Source organism: Mustela putorius, unplaced genomic scaffold (assembly GCF_011764305.1).
Source record: "Mustela putorius furo isolate JIRA1106 unplaced genomic scaffold, ASM1176430v1.1 tig00001618_pilon_pilon_pilon, whole genome shotgun sequence".
In the NCBI taxonomy this organism is placed as follows: Eukaryota; Metazoa; Chordata; class Mammalia; order Carnivora; family Mustelidae; genus Mustela; species Mustela putorius.
The window spans coordinates 688716-712752 of NW_025421819.1; the positions used below are offsets into that span (position 1 = coordinate 688716).

The 24037-nt window shown below is 56.9% G+C and overlaps 1 protein-coding gene across 11 annotated transcripts in view; it reads left to right on the top strand.

The window, feature by feature from the left end:
* The window catches only part of MYT1L (myelin transcription factor 1 like), a 390355-nt gene that overhangs the window by 258453 nt on the left and 107865 nt on the right, over positions 1-24037 (top strand). For all 11 annotated transcript variants that reach the window (XM_013052872.2, XM_013052863.2, XM_013052871.2 and 8 more), the window contains exons 6-8: positions 4636-4690; positions 4864-4897; positions 5709-5771. In XM_013052872.2, the coding sequence (XP_012908326.2) occupies positions 4636-4690; positions 4864-4897; positions 5709-5771 (152 nt within the window). The remainder of the gene's footprint in view (positions 1-4635; positions 4691-4863; positions 4898-5708; positions 5772-24037) is intronic.

The window sequence follows — 24037 nt, forward strand, 5'->3', positions numbered from 1 at the left end:
ATTCACTAAAGCCAGGACTCTTTGTCACATCGGGGGAAACGAGTTTCCATTGCTGTAGAACCTCTTCAAGGCGACAAGAACGTGGACTGATTCTTGCTGATCTTTACAGACGGTATTTTAGGAACAGAGACGTCCCTGAGTGTGTGGGGGGACTTGGAGGGAAGGATCAAACACGGGTGCGCGGTCTGATCTGCCTGGGTCTGGCGGACGCTCTGGCTTCTCTGACCCCCTCGCGAGTCACACGTCTTAGTCAACGAGCTCCACCTCCTGCTCGCGCGCAGCCCAGTCCTCCCGGCGGTGCTAATGAGTGAGACGACCCGGTGCCAAGCGGCAGGAAGTGAAAGGTGGGGTCTGGCTAATTGACAAAACGGGTAATTGCTTCCCGAATAACGGAGGGGCAGCTCTGGGGCAGAGCCCCCGGGCTCAGCCATGTCCTGTCCGAGCCCCGCACCGGGGGACCCTGCCCGAGGGGGCGGGCTGCCGGTGTGCAGCGTGCAGGGGGGCTGTCAGTGGACTCCCGCAGAGCCGGGACCCCCGGCGCCCTTCCCCGAGGCTCGCTACTGTGGCCCGAAGAGCTGCTTGCGGCCGGGAAGCGGCCTCCAAGCGCAGACAGAACGTTAACGGACGTCTGAGTTGTTGCCGTAGTTAATATCCCGTTGTCCTCATGAGGCCTCAGCCCGAAGGAAGCGTGCGCTTGGGGTGGCGCCGGGGGAAAGTTACACACTCGGCCCCGACTGCGAGTGCAAACCGTCCGTGTTGTAAAATAGCTTCAGTCATCTGGTGACTTCTGTTGGTTCTAAAGCAAACGTCTGACATTTTCCTTTAGGTGTAAAACCCCTTCTGGTTCCGAAGAGAAGCCTCTCGTTATCCTAAACACAGGCACCAGACTGCAGACGCAAGTGCTCTCGGCTGGCGGGAGAGCTCGCTGTCTCAGTGTGGTCTCCTGGCCAGGTGTGTCACCCGAGCCGTGACAGCAGCGTCCACAGCCTCTGGCCCCGGGAAACGCAAACGTGTTTACGCCCTCATGGTGTCGTCCCCGGAGGTCCTGCCCGGGTCTCAGGGCCCCAGAAGAACAGTCTCCAGAGCACAGTTCCCGGGACATGTCCGAGGGTGGCCGCCTGTGGAGGGACAGTCATGGGACCACAGAAGCCCACCTTTGGGGGTGGCGGGCAGGCCCGGGGTCCCTGAAGAGGCCGACGTGTGGACGAGCGTGTGGGGTCGGGCGACCTTCGACCACACACTGGTCGGTGTACACGTCGGGGATGGAAACGCTCCTTCAGCTCTGGTGATGACTTCCACGCTTTCCGCTTCATCTGAGCCTGCCGGCGTCCGCACCCCGAAACACTGAGTCAACACGAAACGTAAAACCCTTCGAGCTCTTCCGTTTTGAGTTCCTTGGCAGACGGAGAAAGAAAACCCCATTCGCTCCGTGTCTCCGGTGCACGGGGTGTGGTGCAGGACTCTCTTACGAAGTACGAGGAACCCACACACAGAGCAGAACACGTTCAAGAGGCTGAAACCTCATGCAGGATGAGCCCGGAACCGGCAAGGACAGGAGTGGCCGGAGGGGCCCGCCGCAGTCCCGGCTCCGGCGAGCGCACCCCAGGAAGGCTGTTGCAGGGTGCCAGGGAAGGAGTTCGGGTTTTAGTGAGTGGTTAGTGGCAGAGGTAACTGTATCTGGAAGGAGATAAGATTGTCCTTCTATATGTAAAAAAAGGGGTTAAAATTGAAACATACAACATAATTCTTACACAACCGTCTGAGCAATGAGCTAATGAGGCTGTTTCAATATCAGACCCACAGAGGAGCGGCAGCCTCAGCCCCCCTGGTAACAAGTTCTGTCCTGAGTTATCGCCAGTACGGGGCAGGGGTGGGGCTCTAAAGGCAGGTTTGCCATCAGGGGCTGTGGCAGCACGAAGAAGAGGGCACACGGGGTGACCTGTCCATGGTGCTCCTGGAAGGCACCAAGTGGCCTACACTCTGAGCCCTGTCCCTCCTCGGGGCCCCAGAATGCACCTGCAAACCCCAGGGCCTTTGCACATCTCCTCCCCTCCACCTGGAACACGCCCCCCACTTTAAGTCTCAAACTTGCAATTAACCTTGAAACTCAGCTCAGACTGCTGCCCAGGAAGGCCCTCCTTCTCTCGCAGAGCGGGTCAGACACTGCGCCACCAAGCTGCTCCTGCCCCGGTGAGAAGAGCCCCCCCCTTCTAGCACCTCGTTAGCGCGCGGCTGGACTTCCCTAAAGAATAGGATTCCACCGCATCATCTCTGCGTCCCTGGTCCTTCCTGGCACGGGCGCACAGTGTGGCAGAGTGTGACGCGGGCTCTTCCCCGTCACTGTCCCGAATGCTAGTCCTCGCCGGCCTCGCACCGTGGGAGCCCCATCTGCTTTGCTACCGTTTTGCAGTGTTGAAACTGTACCCGCGCAGAGGAGCGACTTTGGAGCCCCGGCGTGATCCCAGCGGGGGCTGTGGACGCTCTCCGCGGAGCGTCCAAGCCTGCCTGCCCTCGGGGTTCCGGCTGTGGGAACAGCAGAGAGGGCCGCGGGCCGCCGCACCACGCTGACTTTCCTTGGCCTGTTTGTTCAGTGCTGCTCCCCCGTCTCTCCTCGCTGGACGCCCGCTCTCCCGCTCTCCCGGAGCGAGCTGCCGCCCGCGGAGGCCGGCACGGGGCTCCCCCAACCCCCGCTCGCCCGCCTCACGCCCCTGCTCCCTGCACCTGCTCTCCGGCGGCCGCTGATTGGTTTCTTCCTAAAATGCCCTTGTGGGGCACCTCCCAGCCCGTGTTCCGTAACACCCTCTGGGTCAGCAGGAACCCCCTGCGCCCTCCCTGGGGCCCCGGCCCCACACTGCACCGCAAGCCTCTGTCCGCTTGCTTGTCCCGCCTCCCCGACCTGCCCGCTCCCCAGAAAACAGATCCCCTCACGCGTTCGTGCAACAGCTCGGCTGCCGGGGTCTCCCCGTGACGAAAATACAATCTTCCTTTTTCTGACGGCCCTTCTGAAACCCCACAGCCTTCCCGGCGAAGCCTTTCCGCAGGGATGCGCCTCACCCGGGCTCGTCCCTCCCCCAAGTCCCGGTTTTGTTGAGTCGTGCGCAGCCTGCACACACGGCTCCGGTAGAAGCTCTGAAGCCCATTCGATGAGCTGCTTTTCCTTGAGGGGATTTTCCTGGGCTGCTGCCGGGCTCCGCACGCAGCACGAGCAAATACTAACTCGGTGGTCGGTCGTCAGGGACGCTCCGTCGGGGGCTTCCAGGCCCGCGCCAGGGCGCCTTGGTGTCCCCTCTGGAGGACGGTGCCTTGCGAGCAGCTTGTCGTAAGAGCAGAGCAGCCTGCGCTCCGCCCCTCGGGGTCTGACGGAGCCCTGACGCCTCACGACCTTTCTGCACCCCGTTGTGACCCCCTCGTCCTGACGTGTGGGGGAAGTGACCTGTGCTTGGGAGACATTTTGAGGTGCCCCGGTCTTCTGCCTCAGGGGACCTTGGATGGGCGAGGGCGTCACAGATGGGGGGAGGCGTCCTGTCCTTGTGAGGGGAGCTGGTCCTTGTGGCTCTTCTCTCGCCAGCTCGTCTGCCGTGTGGAGCTGAATTCTCCCAGTGCTCGGCTTCGCCATGTGGAACTGACTCACACGTGTGGGAATATTCGCTGTCGGTACACGGCCCCACGGCCACCTGTCCCGCAGGGGTCCCTTGGCTTAAAGATGATGTGTGAGGGGCACCTGGGTGGCTCAGTGGGTTAAAGCCTCTGCCTTCGGCTCAGGTCATGATCCCAGGGCCCTGGGATCGAGTCCCGCATTGGACTCTCTGCTCGGCGGGGAGCCTGTTTCGCCTCTTTCTCTCTGCCTGCCTCTCTGCCTTCTTGTGATTCTCTCTGTCAAATAAGTGAATTTTTAAAATCTTAAAAAAACAAAACAAAACATGATGTGTGAGCCAGTGGCTGGGTTTCAGGGTCCTGGACCAAAAATTCTACTTGGATGATGTTGGGCAGGTCGCACCTACACATTAGGTACAACATACATACTTTCCTCACAGAATTGTTGTGAGGACCCGATAAGGTGATACAGAAAAATGCTTTGTCATTGCCGGAGCGTGAGCTGTGTCCATTCCTAGCAGAGGGCCCGCGTCCCTGGGATCCATCCGAGCCCCTCAGACCACAGCGGGCGGCGACTGCATCCCAAACCAAACGACAGGGAGCCGGGCCCCTGGGTTCAACACGTCCTCCTGCTCCCGCTTCTCCTAACGCTGTGACCGGATTAGCCTTCCGGTTCCAGACGGCACGTACGAACCTTCCTGCACACATCGCGTCCATCTCTTATGTTCTAGGTACGAACGAGGCAGCTCAGAATTAAGCCAGACCCATCCTGATGCATCTTTGCAAAGCGCAAAGCGTCTGCTCCTGGGGCTTCATTGGAGGCGGCCCTGGTGCGCAGGGTCGGGCTCCCGGACGAAGCGTTCTGCGCGGTGGGGGTCGGCTTGGTGTTTTAAGTAGCACAGGGAGCTCGCCGGATGCCTCCCTCCCCCGCGCCTCTCATACAGGGCTCCCCCGCCACCACCACAATGCCGGGGCTGGCCGTGTCCCGCGGGCCTTTGCATGTGGGAGCCGCGCCCTGACCGCCTGCCCATCTCTCCACAGATGGAGGTGGACGCCGAGGAGAAGCGTCATCGCACACGGTCCAAAGGGGTTCGAGGTACGTCCGCGCGTCCCCAGGCCCCAGGAAGCCCTTCGGGGCCCCCTTCATCCTGGGGAGACGTGTGCTCCGTCCGTCCGGACCCCTGCTCTGACCCCACCCTCGATAGCGTTCTGCGGGACCGGGGATTGTGAGAGATGATAAATCTCGATCTCTTTTCCATCTCTCTGCAGTTCCCGCGGAACCAGCCGTACAAGAGCTCTTCAGGTCAGTTCTCGGGGGGCAAAACGCGTCCCCATTAACAACCGAGAAAACCCAGCCTCGGAACAGGCAGACGGCCCTCCTGGGCTCACCGGGGGCTTGCCCCGCCCAGCCACTCTGATGGAAGACCTGCCGATGAAAAGCACCCCTAGTTGCTGCCCGGTTTCTCTCCGGGCGCCCTTGCGCCTGACGCTCCCCAGCACTCGGCCCCCCCCAGCAGCACGGCCCCGTACCCGACCCCCCCGCCAGAACGGCCCCGTACCCGCCCCCCCCAGCAGCATGGCCCCGTACCCCCCCCCAGCAGCACGGCCCCGTACCCCCCCCCAGCAGGACGGCCCCGTACCTGCCCCCCCCAGCAGCACGGCCCCGTACCCGCCCCCCCCCAGCAGCACGGCCCCGTACCCGCCCCCCCCCCAGCAGCACGGCCCCGTACCCGCCCCCCCCCCAGCAGCACGGCCCCGTACCCGCCCCCCCCAGCAGCACGGCCCCGTACCCGCCCCCCCCAGCAGCACGGCCCCCGTACCCCCCCCCCCCCCAGCAGCACGGCCCCGTACCCGCCCCCCCCCCCCCCCAGCAGCACGGCCCCGTACCCGCCCCCCCCCCCCAGCAGCACGGCCCCCCCCAGCAGCCGCCCCCCCCCCCCCCCCCCCAGCAGCACGGCCCCGTACCCGCCCCCCCCCCCAGCAGCACGGCCCCGTACCCCCCCCCCCCCCAGCAGCACGGCCCCGTACCCCCCCCCCCCCCCAGCAGCACGGCCCCGTACCCGCCCCCCCCCCCAGCAGCACGGCCCCGTGTAATTCCCTCTTTCCCTTTGCAGCTGTCCCACACCTGGCTGTGATGGCAGTGGTCACGTCAGTGGCAAATACGCAAGACACAGAAGGTAATGACCACCTTTTTCACAATGAGCTGTGTACACCGGCTTATCTAGGGACCCAGACCAAAGGGTGACCTTGCACGGGGGGTGCTCTTGGGAAACAGTGAGTGTTGGCTTTTCTCCCCTCTGATGTGAACTCAGCCTTTGACGTCACGTGCATGGTTTCCAGGCAGAATCTGATAACACATAAGATGACACAAATTAAGAGCAACCTTAAACTCATTTTCCCACACGGGCAGCAGCATACTAAGAAGCTCCCCCTGCTTCACGGAGATGGCCTGCTTGTCCTTGCCCATTTGTCCATTCTGGTGGCTGCAGCGTGGTAAGTCACGGAGCGTAAATGAGAGTGTGACCTTCTTGATCTTCCTGTAGGAAAGGAAGCCCAAGCTGGCACCTGGGCGTCCGCAGGGGGAGGTTAGGGCAGATCTACGTCCAGGCAGATCCCACTTGTGAGCCTTTGGGGCATGGATGATTATATCATTCCTGCAAATCCTGGGGTTTAGGCCCATACACAGTTGGGTGTGGAGGACATCTCTGAGAGCAGGTGGCAGGGTCATTATCGCAGGGAATGCATCGCAGCAGAATCCTATCATACAGCTTGCGCTGACAGTCATGAAGAGATCGATCTTTAGATTGACTTTTCCATCAGGAATCTCTTCTTGTGATATTACTGCAACCATATTTTTCAGTGGAAGATGTTGGCTATGAGGAGTTAGAGATGTTTACAGGCTCTATAATACATTTTTAGCTAATCTTTCACAGATTAGATTGCTAGGACTAAGGTCTTTCGTCCTAGCAAGCCATCAGGAACCAAGCCCACGTAATGAAGGCTCAGATGCTCAAGCAGGTGTTTCGGCCGTACCTCCGGGTGACCTTCCTTACTGCCTGATGTTTTATTTCCTTTTCAGCTGAACATTAATTTACGGGTGAAATCAAGCAATTATTTTGATTGTCCTTCAGTAAAAATCAGGGAAAAATTACAAATTACTCCCCAAGTCCCCATGCTAGCATTGACGGAGACGGGGAATCTTTAATGGGCACCCACGATGCAGTGGTTATCAGACTTCTGTTACATGCAGAGGAATGGCAGGTCAGTTTTTAAGGGAATTTTGTGATTTAAAACACTAATTTATCATTTTTTTATTGCTCCTGTGTATTACAGTAAATGACCAAGCATTGAAGTTAAACAGTTTCTTTATTTATGTTGTCTTATAAAGGTATATGCATGTAAATTCTTTTTTTTTTTTTTAAGATGGCTTGATTTTTTTTTTTTTTAAGCAGGGCTCGATTCCAGGACCCTGGGACCTGGGATCATGACCTGAACCAAAGGCAGAGGCTTAACCCACTGAGCCACCCAGGCACCCCTGCATGTAAATTCTTAATCTAAAAATTTTAAAAACCACATTGCTTATATTTTCAATGAAAAACAATTTAGCCAACCATGAATGAAATCAAGCTTTCCCTTCATCATGTCTTGATTAGTCAGTAGTTAAACTGTACCATCCTATTACTAAAAGATACAATTATGGTTGGCTAAAAAATTTGGATTAGATGTCCGCTAGACGTAATTTGTTAATCACAGTTTTTCAGGAAAATCTATAAAGTCTCCAAAGAATCTGTTGAAGCACATTCTTACCCCAGGTGTGTCCCGTGCAGCTGGGGGCACCCGGGTCCCTGAGGTCTCCCTGTGCCGTCCCGTCCCTGTGTAAACAGGAACTGAAGCTTGGCTTGGAGATGGCTCAAAGACAGCCAGGCTGCATTTTCCTTTGAGACACGGTGCTGGTGTGAGCACAGAACACCCCAGATCTTATGGGAGACAGTTTTTCAACAAATGGTTTAAATTAAAAGGCTGTCATAATTTTTACAATGCACCATGTTCTATGTAATTATTAGAATTCCTAATATTTTCGTAGAAATAAGTCATGTGGTGCTCATGGAGGAAGAGCAGTCTTCCAGGATGGGGACAGGTTCTCGCTTCCCTGGGGCTGCTAGCCAGTCCAGGGGGTTGGGCAGATCATTTAACCCTCCAGACTTGAGTTTCCTTGGTTTTAGAATGAGATGCTTACAGACTTGTTACATAAAACCAAGTACACTCAGAACTGACGTCACTGGTGTGCCGGTTCTCAAGAGGAGTGTCAGTGTGGTACCAAGGGAACCCTTCTGAGTTTTGTGGTGGGTGTCTGCATATTATCAATGGCTTCCTATTGGGTATAGTCGGCATGCCATGTTAGGTTAGCTTCAGGGCTACAACACGGTGATTTGACAACCCTGTACAGCATGAGTGTGGCCCCACCTCTCCCCACACGGCTGCGTTACAGTAGCATTGACCCGTATCCCTCTGTGTCCCCGGGACTTCTTTATTCCATAGCCAGAAGCCTACCTCCCATGCCCTTTCAGCCATTTTGCCCCTCTCCCTCTTCCCTCCCCTCTGGAAACCACCGCTTTGTTCTCTGTACCTATGAGTCAGTTGCTGGTTTTTTGTTTGGTTGTTTCTTTGGCTTTTATTTTTTTTTTTTTTTTTTTTTTAGGTTCGACATATATTTGCCTTTGACTTATCTTACTTACCATAATACCTTCTAGGTCCATCCATATTGTTGCAGATGGCAAGATTTTTTTCTTTTTGTGGCTGAATAATATCTTATTGTGTGTACACACCACGTCTTTACCCATCTTCTGTCGATGGACACTGGGCCGGCTTCTGCGTCTTGGCTATTATGGACAATGCTGCTGTAAGCATAGGGAGCACAGATCCTTTTGAATCAGTGTTTTTGTCTTCTTCGGGTAAATACCCAGCAGTGTGATTGCTGGGTCATAGGGTACCTCTATTTGCAACTTTTTGAGGAACCTCCATGCTGTTTTCCAGAGTGGCTGCACCAGCTTGCATTCCCACCAACAGTGTAGGAGGTTCCCCTTTCTCTGCAACCTCGCCAGCACCTTTTGTTTCCTGAATGGTTAATTTTAGCTGTTCTGACTGGTGGTACCTCATTGTAGTTTTGATTTGCATTTCCCTGGTGATTATATATTAACAGTAATTTCAACCAAGGGATGATGTTTAAATTTTTCAAATTGAAAAGGTGCTTCTTGTAGTAGTCAAGACTCATGTGTACATTAACATCTTACGAATGCTGCTGTTTCAAGTCTGTACCATTTCAATCATTTATGGCTTTGAGAGATTTCCTGCTATGGAAGCTTCTCCCCTCTGACAGCTCTTCTGTGTACACACCTGCACACACCCCACAGCACAAGTGTGACCTCTGCGGCCACGTCCCTGCCCAGACCCTGCCTTTGCCAAGAGGACAAGAGTGGCAGCCCGCGTCTCGGTTTTGATGAAATTACGCTCCTTTCGGTCTTTTAGCGTAAAATCTTCAGTGAATATATTCCTCTTACGGATACAATTTCATTTTACGCACTGTCATGTCAGTTCATAGCCAAGTAAAAAGATGTTTTACTATATGGACTGATCCATTTATCTGAACATACACACAGTAATTTGAGGCAAGTGGGGGAATCTACAATGTAAATTTTTAAAAAATATTTTAGGACATTTGATACCAAATTATAAAATGATACCTACAGGCTAATCTTTATTTTTAGCATAAGAAAATAAGGAATCAAAATCAAGTGCAATTTCCCTAATCCTGAGTGTCGCTCTGTGGGACACACGCTTGCACGGACCCCGTGCTTGGTCACGCAGCCCATTGCCACATGGGCTTCCCGTGGGAGCTGCTGGACTCGATGGCTTTGTTAGTGACGCTTCCTCGGTGTGACTGAGGCGGGGCTGTGGGTCTGTAAGAAACTGGGCCCGGAGCTTAGAGGAGACTCAGCCACTGGGCAGTATCTATGAGAGGAAAGAATACTGTGAAAAAAGAATTTGTAATTTAAGATCCCAGTAAGAAATGGGGGGACAGTGGTAGAGCTACTGTCGTATGCGCGTTTTATTAGACGGTCCACGCTGCTTCAGGAGCCGTCTGCTCGGGAGGAAGGTGATCTGTCCGTGGTGTTACCTGTGTTCACAGCTCACGGGCAGTTTGAGGTTGCTGGTAAGCACATGTACAACTACACAATTAAAAGTTGAGTCAAGGAGAGAAATTAGGGAAAACATAAGGGAAATAGGAACATAATTTTACCAGAAACCCAGGATGTATCAAAGGTTTCAGTCTAGTCTTACATTCCGTTCTGAGTCTCCCGGCAGCCGAGGAAAAGCAAGAGAAACGAAGGATGGTTTCCGTTATCTGTTAGAAGACTTGCTTTGGCTCCCGAGCGTCCACGATGAACACACCCACACCCCCATATACTGACCAGCGGGGGCTCACGCTCAGTCACTGTCCTGCACCCTGGAGGGACCAGGCCTCTCATGGGTCTCATCGGTGTAGCAGACACTTGCCCTCAGAAACATCGGTAGTGTCTTGACACGTGCATCTTCTGCTTTTCCCACCTGAGGGTCTATGTTACTGGCGTATGATATGACAAAAACACCGTGGACTTTGCCACCAGGGCCAGCAATAGTTCTCCTGCTAGAAACCAAAGTACTGACGCAGCCTCCTCTGGCCGCGGTGAGCCCGACCTCTTCCTTGGGTCCCATGGTCGCATGGCCTTGCGCTGGGCTCAGCACGTTCCGCTCCTCTTCGTGTGTGAGTCTTTTCTTAGCTGTGCTTACAGGAGCTAGAGATGGTCTTGGATCTTGATCGTGGGTCCAAACCCAGGGCTTCCTCTGCACAGGGGAAAACTCACTCTTGGGCATCCTAAGTGGGTTTTCCAAAGTCTTAGCCGCCCAAGTTCAGGGACAGGAGCTTCTCAGGCTCCCTCAGCTCTCCTCTCCACCACGTCCCTCCCAGAGCGCAAGCACTGTGACCTGGAAGCATTGGAGGCACCCATGGGTGTAAACAAGTAGCTTCCCACATGCACGCAGCTGTCTCTCCGGCAGGGAGGTGCAGAACAAGTGCCTGGATGCCACACACTTGGAATTAGGGAAGTTGCTGGCCTGTGGCTTTGTTGGCAGGTGGGACTCATGCGAACCCCACCAAAACCCCACGGCATGCGGGGAACGACGCCACAGTGCAGGGGTCCGTCCCGGCAGAGCCAGACCCCAGCCCCTGGACTGAGGGGGGCACCACAGGCTAGGATGGGAGGCCCCCAGCCTTTCTGGGTGACGTCCCCAAATCAAGGATGGAGATCTTGAGAAAGGGTGGAGACACGGTGACAGGAAGCCCCACGGGTACTCTTCATCTAGAATCCTCTGAGTGGTTCAAGTACCTGATATAAAGAGATAGCATCATTAGCCTGGAGCATTGCCTGAACGAAGATGTGAGCAAAATGCCAAGTGCCAAAACATTGTCCGTGGTAAAGACAAAGTCAAACAATGTTTAGAAAGGAGTGGACCTCTCTATGGAATTTATCACCAGAACAGTGGCCAGTTTACCGTTCTTAAAGTTTTTTAAAATTTTTCCCAATACCAGTTACAAATAGGAACAATAAATATTTATTTACATCTTTACAGATTAATTCTAAACCATGTAGAGGAGTTTAAATTTTAGCCTTTTTTCTACTAGTTGTATACATGCTGGAACATTTGATATGACTGGATTTGCTGACTCTTTTCTGAATAGCAATTTTTGTATAAGCCTCTAAGGAGAGAAGGAGAGAGAGAGAGAGAGGAAGCCCTAATGATGATTCATTCTTCACTTCTCTGTTTTGTCCCCCTCTGGATTTACTTCTGCAATTTAATGGATTTCATTTATATTGATCCTTCACTTCAGTTTTTAAACTTATTTGCTTGTTGAGCACAGGGTCTGATGGAAATTTGACCTGAAATTTAGCGTCAGAGTCTCGCCCACTCAACAAGCCCCAGGAGCTAGGTGACGGGTGTGGGCGTTCTGTTTAAATCCTCCCCAGTTTAGAAAATCCAGAGTCAAATCAGTGGATCTTGAAACTTAAAATTAAAAGCTCCAAATGGTAGCTGTTCTTTTTTATTAGAAAATTGTCGGATTCTCCCGTGCAGCTCCGCACCCACCGGTGTGGCTGTCATGGCGGCAGTGGGGGTGAGGAGCGCCCGTCTTCACGGGAGCGCGCGCTGCAGCTGAAGTCGGTCTTGCTTCCTGATGCCTCATTTGGATTCTGCCCGCAGCCCAGGGCTGTATTATTCATGCCTTGACAGAGAGCACTCACTAAGAGCCTTGGAGCAGAGCCAGGTACTGGCGAGAGATAGTGGAGCATTGCGACGTGCAAGTGCGAGAAGCATCTATAATCCAAAAAAAAAACAAAAAACAAAAAACACAAAAACGGAAGAAGCAGAAGCAGCAGGGACAGAGGCCGAGAGAAACAGAGATCCTGGGACCTCCCTTTTGCTGGTTTTATATTGATGGAAATTTCATTTGCATTAAAATAAAATGCCCTAAAATAATTGCATTTTTTCCTAAGTATGCTTGAAAGTTTAACACAATTTTCCACATTTAATTGCAAAGCTGATTTTAATTAGCAAGGCCCTGCGTGTGAAAAATGAGGATTCACTGGGGTGCGCGGAGCACACGGCGGTGCTTGCCGGCTTCTCTAATTAATGTACGGCGGCCGAACAACAGGGCGCGCTGCGGGTGTTTATGAAACATTCTGCACACGAAGCCGCTCAGCCTGTCTGCCGTGTTCTACTTCATGAACCCACGAGGGTAAAGACTCCCCTTGTTCCTGAAGAGACGTCGCTGTGCCTGCCATCACCCTGTCCGTGAACTTTATGGCGTGCCTGTCCTTTGTCCTGTTCGTCACTGGCATTATGAATCGGAAGTTCGGGCGTTTATGTTTAACATCAATTTGATGGCTTGCACAGCAGCCCATGGAGGCAAAATCTTGAGATCTCAGGACTTCTGTGTGTGAAGTAGACTCGGAGCAAGTGGGTTCCCAAACTGGTCATTCAGGGCTGATTCTGGTACAAACACACCAGCTTCAGGCACCGTCTTTTCAGACTGAGGTAGCTCTTAACCGTTATTGTCACAATACGTCCGTCCTGAAGAAGCTTGCTGACCACTATCCTGAAAAAGCAATTTGCCTGCGCTGGTCCACGGGACGTCCACCCAGACGGAAAGGTCTCTGGCCATTGCTTGGTCCATTACACACGGTAGAGCACCGTGTGACGGATTTTGTGTGTTTAAAATGGAAAAACAAAACACGTCACACATCGCAGGGCATAGCTGTGCTGCGGACAAACCTGGATATGTTTGAAGTAATTCCATATTCGAAGAGAAGGCCTGCGGGCGTTTTCAGGTAGTGTCCGCAAGCCTAACCACGAAGCCTGCGTACGTGACGTTTGCCACCAGTGCTGGCCGAGTCTCCGCGCGGCAGTCATAGTCTTGGTCTCCTTCTCGGCTCATGATCAACGTGTAAACACGGCTTTGCAACGTGCATACAGTATTCATTAGGAATTGGTGTGTCCACAGTTACTGTCTTGGGTTACCCCCCGAAACACCCACAGTTCTGTTCTGACCGCCACTGTGTGCGTTGGGATGATGGCAAATACAGGGCAGCCACTTTCTTGAGGGAATGTGTGGAGAGGTGGGCTCCTGAGGTGGTGAGGAAGGTCGGAGGGGCTGAGCCGCAGCTGGTGGGGCCGACACGGGGCTCCCCATGCTGCAGGATGTACACTCCCCAAGTGGGAGTGAGGGTGGCGGCCAGGTGTGGGGGGCAGGATCGGGGTAGGGAAGCCCCCTCGCCAGATCCCAGTGCGCTCAGGCGAGGATTCCAGGAGCAGCGGGCAGCGTCCGGATTCGGTATCGTGACCAATGGCTCTGGAGGGACGGCCCCGTGAGCAGCACTGTGGCCCGTGCTCACAGACACCCCCCGTCGCTTCCGACACCCCCACTTCTAGGACTCTTGCGAGGGCTGACGTGGGAAGCGCTCACTTCTCCTGCTTCTCTGTACTCGTGTCCTGAAGAGAAAATGGTGCTTCAAACCTCAGACCCCACAATACGATTGCAACCCCAAACTCCAGCCCACTGGTCCTGCCCGAATTAGTGAAAGACGGAGGGAAGAAGTGCTCGCTCGGCTCTAACATCGCACTGCTCCAGGGACATGGCGGGACTTTCCTCTGAAGACTTGCTGCGCGTCTCGTGTAACCGGAAGCCAGCGGCCGGGAGCCGGCCTCCATCATCCAGCACCTCCGTGGCAAAGCTCCCGGCTCCCGTGTGCTTCCGCATCACAGACAGAAGGCAAGAGGAGGCCTTTCTAGAAACATGAAAAAACAAGAAGAGCTGCCAGAGAGCTGCCATCAGCGTCATCATCTCTGCGCTCACGCTCCCTGCGGGGCCTCGGCCATCCCCGAGCCATCCCTGAACAGCACACCTGACCGTCCTCATGACCGTCCAGCCCATCCCCGGAGCTAAGAGGCTGGGTCAGCTTCCTCTGAGGCAAGGCTTCTCAAAGTAGGGTTCTGTAACCCAGAACATCAGCATCACCCAGGAACTTTCTAGAAAGGCAAATGCCTTGAGCCCCACCCCAGGCCTGCTGAATTAGATGCTAGGGGGTGGGGCCAGCACTCTCTGTTTTGGCTGCCTCCCCAGGAGATCCTCATGCTCCCCGAGTTGGAGAACCCCTGCCCCCAGGAACAGGTGTGTACGCCAGACAGAGACCGGGTCCGGTGGAGTCTGCAGGTAACGTACGTGCCAGAAGCCACCTGAACAAATCCACCCTGTTCTCAGCTCCCCAGTGGTGGCAGGTCCCCGAATGTCTAGTCCCCAAGCCCAGACCTGGGCAGACACCACAGGACGACGTGACATCCCTACCACGCAGACTTCAGCCCTGACTGTGACCGTCATGTGTTTACAGCGTTTTCCAGGAACCAGATGAAGCGGACTGTCCCCCCGCTGCCCCTAACCATGAGCCTGACGGTGCTGCCGCTGGCATCACTCCCAGGGCCTTCCTGTGGCCGCGTAGGGGACGTGTAACTACCTGTGGACAGCCATCCTCCGTTTTGCTCTGTCCCTTCTGTGGAGTCATGAGACCATCGAGGACACGGTGTGCACGGAAGGGGCGGGGCCAGGGCAGACTCGGCCCTGCCCCGGATGGGGACCCCTCCAGAGCCATCTCTGGGTATCATGTTATGCACACAGGAGGGATCCCGAGGTCCTGGGCCACTCGGAGCCCCAAGCCAGGCCCACCTCGTGTGCGTGCCCTGGGTCGGGGCGCCGTCTGAGAGCCGCACAGAGAAGCCAGCTGGCGGTTTCTGCCCCGCAGCCTCGGCCTGAGAGGAGCACAGGATACTGAAGGGCCCAGGCTGGGCTAGGAGGGGCCGGGGACGTGCCTTGGGGCCGTGGGGAGCCCGAGGGGTGCTTGCCCGTCTCACAGAGGGCTGTCTGGACCCAGTGTCTCCGTGAGCCCTTGCAGGCCTCAGAGTGAATCCTCAAGGCAGGCACACCTTCCCCTTCCCACTAATGGGAGGCGCTGCTCTCCACTTGGATGAGTCAACAGATTCAGAAGACCCACTGCCCATCCTGTAGCAGCCACGCCGCAGGCTGTGAACACCAGCGAACGGTCCATGTGCCGTTGCGGAGGTACACCTCCCGTACAAGTGGGTGCACTTCCTAGAGCTCCAGGGAGGGCAGGGTATGAGCATCTTAGAAGAAATTCCGCTCGTAAATAATGCAGATCGATCCAGTGGTGCACTGGGGCAGCGGCGAGCCCCTCCGCGTGTCCTGCGGCTCAAGAACGGGGTAGCTGAGCTCTCCTGAGAGCAGGTGGGCAGGGCGGGGGAGGGGAGCCTGCTCCGGCGGTGCTGTCTGCCCCTCTGGAAAGCAGCTGAGCGGCAAGGCCGCTGTCTGGGGACAGTCTACCAGATGGCGGTCCTGGTGCGACCATCTCAGCCGTGGTCTGGGCTCGCTCAGTGTGATGGCGCCGTTCACCTGCAGGCCTGGCCATCACCTAGACAGCAGCTGCTTGGCACGGGGTCAGGAAGCAGAGACTCCGTCTCGGTGGGGACATATATAGGCACAGTCCCCTCCTCTTGTCTGGTCGCTTCACGCCCTCCTGGTGGGGGCACAGGCATGGGGCAGAACGTGTGGGGCAGATGGGGCAGGTGAGGGGCACAGGCATGGAGCAAGAGCGTGGCTGTAGACGTGGTTTGCTCTGAGGAGACGTGGCTCATGAGTAGGACATGAGGGACAATACTGGTGGCTGCCAAGAAGGGTCTTGGCCAGCAGACATCAGGGACGCTGCTGTAGCCCCTTCCCCTTTCCCCGTGGGATCCCCTCTAGGGGCGTCATAATTCTCATAATAGTGACAACAATACCGGGAGGACCACGTGAAGCACTCCCAGGTTCAGAAATCCTGGGCCCTGGGGCGGTGGCACCGGTCCCCACGGGCCAGTCCTCCTGGGCTGCTGACCCTGCCCGGGCGGAGTCCTTCCCCTGCAGCCCCAGCCCGCCCCGCACGCCGCGCAGAAAGCAGCAAGCGCTGCCTGCCCTCTGAGCCTCCCACGAGGCGAGCGCAGTTTCCCTCAAGGACGCTTCCTAAGTTAACCCCGGCTGACTTCTAACAAACAGAAGGAAGGGGTGGTGCAGGCAGAGGAGGGAGGACTTGGGTGGGCTCTGGCACCCAGTCGCTCCTGTCCCCGCCGGGGTCGGTCCGCGGTGCGCCAGGCCCGCGGGGGCGCTGGCCACCGATGCGCCGGGGAGGGGGAAGGCCTGCGCAGGGCAGGAGCTCGGCCCGCTGCAAGCCTCAGCACTTGGCAGATGAGTTTGCTTTTCGGACGCTCTCTCCGACTCTCCCCCGACCTCCTCAGGGGTTTTGATTCACCAGCGAGGCCCCAGGAAATGCTGTGGGGGTCAAAGGTGACCCAGAGTCGTGGTGGGGCGGCTCGTCTTGGGCACTATGGACTGGAGATGAAGGGCGCGGGGCGCTGGAGGAAACGGGGCGGCGCCTGCGGATGCTCACGGCCCCTCTGCCCGAGACGCCCCAACCACGGCGGCCCCACTTTTTCTTGGATTCTGATGCATTCTTGTTGTTTTTCCAAATCAGTCTCTGGGCTTAAATTTGTATGTCTTTTTTTTTTTTTTTTTTTAATTTTTACATATCATCGCAACATGAACCTTTTCCTGTGTTGTGAAGGGTTTCGATTTCTCTGTCGGAGGCTGGCGTCCAGCCCGCAGCCGGCTGGCAGTCAGTGCAGCTCTGCTCTGATGGCTGGACAGGACGGAGTTTTTCGGAACTTTCTCGTGTTATTAACAATGTGTGATAAGTACCCTTGCAGATCGTCTTTTATGACTTCGATCTTTTCACTGGGGTGCCTTGTCGTAAGGAGAAGCCTAGAGTTGAAGAACAGGAAAATGTGGTTCTCAGTTCCTTCCCGCAGAAGGAATCCGTGTCCGTTCCCCTCAGCAGACGAGAAGGCTGCCCGTGTCGCACTGCAGGGAACAGAAGATACCGGTTTCTAAAGCACTTCCTTCCTACTTGAAAAGGAATCTTGCCATTTATAAAAGGACCAGGTTTTTTTTTTTAAAGACTGTGATTTTCAACGATGCCTTTTCCTGAAATTCTGGAAGACAGCAAGGTTAGCAACGGAGGCCACGGCTTCCTCTGCCCAGAGAACGATCTCCTTTAGTGTTTGGACGAGCTGCCCCCAGAGCCCCCTTCTTCCCAGAGCCCCAGGGGTGGTTCTTCCCACTGCTGAACAGAAGCAGCGGGCAGTGCTTAATCTCAGGCAGAAAGGGCCGTGCAGCTTCTTCTCTCTGTCACGGTCACCCGGCTCGGAACCCCCTGCCGCCTGCCCGGGCCGGAACTGCGAGCGTGGGCAGCAAAGGAGGGGCCAGTGGCCCGACCAAAGCCTAAGCGGAAGCGCATCCGTGCAGAGATGGGAGCAGGTGCACAGTCACCTTGCCTGCCCTCTGCCTTGCCCGCGGGCGTGTGCACGGCCTGTCATCAGCCTGGGGTTCATGGCGGTGCCTTTCCTCTGAGTCCTGTGTCTGCCACGCGGCAAACAGCTCCATGGCCTGCTTGTGTCCGTGTCCCCATGAGCTGAGGAGGGACCAGGATCTCCAGCCCCCGCGTCAGTGCTGCCGCATTTGAACTCAGAATGGCGAGTACGTCCAGACACGCTCCTTTTGCCCCTTGATCTGCCGTGTCTCTCCAGGAGGGGAAAGGAGTCTTCGTGTCACCAGGTATGACGGCACGAGACAGCTCCCTAAACTGTCCCGGCTTCATTTGTCCAGGGAAGGGACAGAGCAGTACGGAAGCCTGGGCCATCCCTGCCGTGTGTCTCCCCGAGGGGTGTTGCCTACTATCTACCCAAGAAGCAGCCTGAGCTTGGGGTGACCCAGCAGACAGCAAGCCTGCTAGGCCATGCATCTGGATACGTTCTGGTCAGACTTGTCCTTCAAATGCTGAGGAAGCTGGTGGTCCGCCTGTGCAGCAGATCCTGGGGCTGCTCCTGCTTCCGCCAGGCCACTACAGGCTTTGGGACGTCCTCCAGCTCTTTGCAGAGACAGGGCGACCGGTGGCCAGAAGCCTGGTTAATTCCTTCTCTGGGAACGGGTTATGTACATGAGCCCTGCCTTTGCTGCCGTCCTGGCTGCTGGAGGAAAGTCGTGAGCTGGCAGTGGGCCTGGCAGGGGCCTGTGTAGAGGACACGCTGGGGCCCACTTAGCATGTCCAGGCCCGCTCTCCTCCACTGCCTCAGACCCCAGGCTCCTGGAGAACATGGATCTCGCCTTGGGCACCTGTGCCCTGAGCGCTGAGTATAGCGTGAGCTCTGCAGGCCGTCACCAGAAGACACCTGGGCTCCGTCTCTGCCCGATGCCCCAAGAATTATCATCAGGTTTAATTCCGTAATATCAGTTAAATATGAGGCACAATACAGAATAGACCTAGTTAAAATTCAGATTTCTAAATTATAGAATTAGAGCTTTTCTCCCCCTGAAAATAAGAAACTGTGTAGAGTACTTTGAGAGCATTTTCATAGATTACTTTTTCTATTGCTTGAGTTCTGGGTTTGAACATCCTACAGAAGTCTCTGTAGGTTAGGGACGGACGGGAGTTCAGGGGCCGACAGGCCCAGCGATGCCCACCTCTGTCCTGCCGTCCATCCCCCACAGCCTGTGCGGGCTTCTGGGAGGGGGCTTATTGTGGCCCCGAGCTGCCCGGAGGGCCCGGCCTGACCGTGGGCAGGCCAGGTGGTGGTTCCACGAACCTTCCTGGGGCCGCTGCTGAGGGAGGCTCAGCCCTGCCCTTGGCGACAGCCTGAGACACAGCCGGTAAGGAACGTAGCGGACAGACGGCACGACACAGCGACCGCCTCCCGGAGCAGGGGGACCCCGCAGGAGTGAGCAGATGGGGGGCGGGACCTACAGCCTGACGGGGAGACCGAGCCAGTTGCTCATTTGGGAAATCCCAGAGCTCCTGGGAGCTACTTGGACGCTGGTGCATGGTCACGTGACCCTGTAGACCACCCCCCTCCCCGGGATGAGGCTCTGCTGACTGAACCCCCAGTGCTCACGGGCACACCTCACCAGCCAGCTCACGTCCCCATCCTGGAAGTCAGGTGGCATGAGGCGAGTGGCCTGACACGGACGTGCAGGGGTGCATCAGCGGGGCTGAGGGCGGAGGATGGTGGGACGACCCTGCGGACGCCAGCGCCCACGGGGACCCCTCTAGAGCCGGGGCCCGGCTTTACACACATCCTGTGCCGCGTGCTCAGAAACGCTGAGCCGGAGACCAGGCTTCAGGGACCACTTTAAAGCTCTCTCGTGTCACTCGTCAACACAACAGGCACCACGCATGTGGACGCCCGTCTAAGACACAGCTTGGACACGAGCTCCAGATTTGACATTTTGGAAAATGCAAGTTAGGAGACTTTTCTTTTGCCCAGCTTTGGCTCCAAGTCCCAGAAGGATCTGGAACACTTCACTCCACCCCCTACCCCCAACCCCCCCACCCCCGTCAAGGCAAAACAGGGACAGACCCCAGACTTCTAGCTGAGTCCACATTCGGCGTCACCCCTGCCGGAGGACGCCTCCCTTTCTGCGGCGTCTGTCTCAGCGAGCCTCTGCCCCGCGGATTCCTCTGTGCGTGTGAGGAACGGAGCTTGCTTCCTTGCTTCTTCCGTGATGGCAGCTCCTGCCCTGTGTACGCTCTCCTTCCCACAGGCACCGCCCTCAGCACCCCCAAAGTGGATGGACGGTCTCCCTCGCTGGCTCGCGGCGGCTGCTCACTGAGCACCCAGAGCCAGGCCACGTGGGGGACAGGAGGGCTCTGACTGGGAAAATGGCTGAAAAATGGAAGAGTTGGTGAGCAGAGGGGGCGCAGGTGAGTTCTGCCTCAGTTTCCGCAGAGAAGGCTCCTGGGTCGCCATCCTCATGCTTGGCCTCCGCACCGTGTGTCTGGGCTGTTGGGTGAGGCGGAGGACGGCACAGGGAGGAAGAGCTCCTCCCCAGAGGACAGGCAGCTCTCTGCAGACACACAGACGGCGCGAGGTCCCAGGTGCCCTGAGGGCTTAAGGCGGGGCACGGAGCAGTGGAGAAGGACCGAGGCCACACCCCACCGGCTCGTCCGCGCTCGCAAGGGGAGCCTCCCACTGGCTTGCGAAGGGCCAGCAGGGCACTCAGGTGGAGGGACGTGGGACTAGCCTGGCCCACGGGGGAGCCTCCCCTGTCGTCCTTCAGCCGGTCCACGAAGCCCGCCTGAAGCCCCGCGATCGACCGCCGTCCGCGAAGTGCTGAAGGCGACTGCAGTGATGGACGGGACCCAGGCCACCAGGATGGCCGGTTCTTCCCGTGCCTGAGTGCTTCCTCAGGGCGCAGGAGTCACCAGGCCGCAGGCAGGGCCGTGGGCGTGGGTGTCAGGCCCAAGGGTGCCGGTGGGCAGGGAGCCCAGGGAGGACAGAAAGCGAGCTGTCCGTTGGGACTGCAGCAGCCCCACAGCAGGGCCAGTGAGGGGACGCTGTGGAAGGTCCCCGCACGTGCACACGGGGTCCGGACGGCGAGTCGGGCACCAGCAGACCCTGTGGGCCCCCGCCACGTGCGAGGGAGCAGGGAAGGAGGGGCAGGCCCCGGAGGCCCCATGGTCAGCTGGTCGCAGCTTGAGGCGCAGGGGAGCAGGAGGACAGGCGTCTGGGAGGGTAGTGGGCTGCCCGCCGGAGAGCAGGGGCCAGTGCGGCCTCGGGGGCAGCGGCGCCCTGGTGCACGCGCAGGACCAGCTCAGTGAGCTCCAGGCCTGGTCTCTGCCCAGACCGCTCCGCTCCTGACCGTGCGCTGGGCAGCCAGAGCTGCCGGCAGCCAGCTCCCTCTTGTCTCTCCAGGCCGAGCCTTCAGATGGCCAAGCCCGTGAGCCTCGGGGAGCAAGGATGACCCCTTCCATCACCTCAGTGCTCTTGGGCCCCAGAGACACCTGGTCCGTGGTCCTTCAATCTAGACCTTTGAAGGCACTGAGGGTCAGAGGGATCTACTGTCTTCTCAGTCGAGAAACCCGAGACCTGTAGTTACGGAGCGGCTCCCACCAGGGCCGACGGTCTGTGAGGAAGCTTCCAGACCAGCCCTCTGGTCCCACAGCAGCGTTCATATCCCGAAAAAATGTCTGAGAACCTTGGCATTTATAGGACTAAGACTTATCTTTCCATTCAGAGGGAGGAGAGGTAGGCCGTTTGGGGGGAAAACCGATCCAAAACATTCTTGTCAACTTTGAATGATTAAATGTGGAGACAGACTGGAGAGCCACGGGACAGCCCCGAGCACGGTAGTCCGACTCCGCGTCGCGTCTGATGACCGCGCCCGGCTGGGGTCCGCGGGCACCGGCTTCCCTCGCCAGGCCCCCTGCAGGGTTTCCACACCACGTGGACGAGGCGCTGCTGCGTTTCTTCCAAAAAGAAGGAAGTTCGACACCTCGGCTCTTACCCTGATGCAAGGAGCGCAGCCGGTCCGCGCCTGGAGATTTCTCCAGAAGCCGGTCCCCTCCCACAGACACAGTGCCTGGGCCGCAGGGAAGCCTCAGTACTTGTTAGCTCCGCGTGGGACAGCCCTGGGGAGGGTTAGAGGCTTTCCACCGAAACACCTCGTCTCTGACTGCCTGTGAGCCCGCTGCTTGATGACACGAGTGCATGGACCACACGGAGGACCGACGCGTGGCAGGTGTGGCCTGGAAGATGGTCCTTCTCCGTGTTGCCCAAAGACCTGAGCAGCCTGCCAGCAAAGCAGAGAGGGGAGGGCCTACCGCCGGGAGGCTAGAGACGGAGCTGGCTGCCATGCACGCACACGGGGACCTCACAGCCAGAAGACGCCTGGGGTATCGCCCCTAAACAAAGCAGTGGGCCGGCACCGCACAGGCTGCCGCCCCCTCGCCCCCAGCCACACCTGCCGCGGCCCTTCTGACTGGGAACCCTAAAAGGCCACAGCCAGCATCACAGCCATCCTGAGCACCTCCTGCCTCCGAGGCCACCATCTGCTCACGAAGATGAAGGGGCCGGAGAGCGAGGGAATGCGACAGCCAGGCCACGTTCAGAAGAGCCGGGACAGACCCTAACGGGAAGAGCACGGTGGATGTCCCAAGTCTGCCCTCAAAGCACCTTTCCCATGAACTGTCACTCCCCCTCATTTGAAACAAACGGCGACGGTGTGGCTTTTCCCCAGATTCTGGGAGAATTGCCTGTTCGACACGAGCGGAGCCCTCCTCAAGGAAGTCTCGCCTGTCCTGTCACCTGGGTTTAGGGGCAACAGCGGACAGTCCCCGAGAGCGCGGAGACCCGCAGCCAGGTGGGCGGTGCCCGGTGAGAAAGTGCAGCGGGCGCACTGGCACCCCAGCCGGGTCTGCACACCGCTGACTCCTTGCAGGGTGGTGGGCCTGGTGAGGCGGTCCGTGGGGTGCTTCTGTGGGAGCGGGTTTCTTGGGGACGCTGGAAAGTAAATAAGGAATGAACATAGCTCATCCCGCTGGGATGTTCCTAAACACGGGCTGGGAAGCCCCAGAGGCACATGGATTGGCTTGTACGGTTGCACTGCGACCAAAAAATTTACACGCACAGCAGCTTGTAGCTAATCATTGCCACAGAAATTAAAACCAGGGCTACGTGGTGAAGAAAACATTTTTAATCCTCCCTATAATGGCCAGATTTTAAGGCTCATCGTTTGCAGCCTGATGCCCATTGAACTGTGGAGCGGCTTTGAAAATCCGTGCGGAGGAAGAGCTTATATATTTTGCTTGCAGCAGCTTATTAGAAAATGCATATTTAAGAAGCTTCACAGTTTCTGTCAAAGGCCTATTTTGCCTGGAGCACGTGCGGGTGTGTATTGTGTGGAATGTTGTCTCTCTCTTATATACATGAGCTACAGAGTCCAGAGGGGTCCTCTCCGGCCCGAGTAAACCTGCCCACAACTCAGTCTTCAGCCGTAGCAGGACCTGAACTGCTACACAGCTGAGTACTTTCCGACCACATCGAGACAAAGTACCGTGTCCTAGAGCACCGGACAGAGGACCGCCTGGCACGTATTTGAAGAAGGAAATCTTCAGCTCCTTATTTTGTGGGTTTTCTTGTGAATTTGCCCCCAGCACAAACACGTAAGCCACTTGCCTCTCAGTTCTCCCCGCTCGTCTGCATGGCGCAGGAGCGGGCGCGAGCAGGTGGAGGCCTGGCGGCAGGGACTGTCAGGGTACCCGGCGCTGCTGCAGCACCAAGGGTCGCCAGGCGTCCGTGCCTGCGGTGGGACCAAGAGGAGCGCCCCTCTCCAACGACACTGTCCCTGCTGCTGCCTCCGTGGCATTCAGTCTCTTCGTCTGTGTGGTCTTGGTGTGGCCCAGGGCCCTTCAGGGCAGGAGCATTGGTGCCGACGTGTAAATGTTCAGCAAGAGCAAGTTGTTGACTGCGTAGCCCCCAGCGGTGTGTGCTTGTGTGTGTCTCCCCCAGAGCTCGCTTCTCCAGCCAACAGGGACAGGAGGCCCAAGCTGCCGTGCGGGCAGGGCTGCAGGGCACGCACGGGCTCCCGGGACGGGTGCTTTTCTGGCAGCTGTTCATTTCCACCCTCCTGTGCCGGACAGAGAAGTGCCTGCTTAGTGGACAGGAAGTCTGCTCTGATGTGGACTGCGGGGTTGAGCCCATGCACGTCGCTTAAACTCTCTGGCCTCAGTTTCTTCATTTTCTAGCTGAAAAGGTGGACTCAGTGATTTCCAAGGCTCCTTCCCCAGCCAGACTTCACAGCTCCAAGAGAGCTGTCATCATCACACAGGACATGGGCTCGTAAGAGCCTGGCCACTTTGGAAAACCTTGTTAACTACTTGAGATTTTTAGCTAAAGTAGAGTGTCTGTGTTTTCTAGA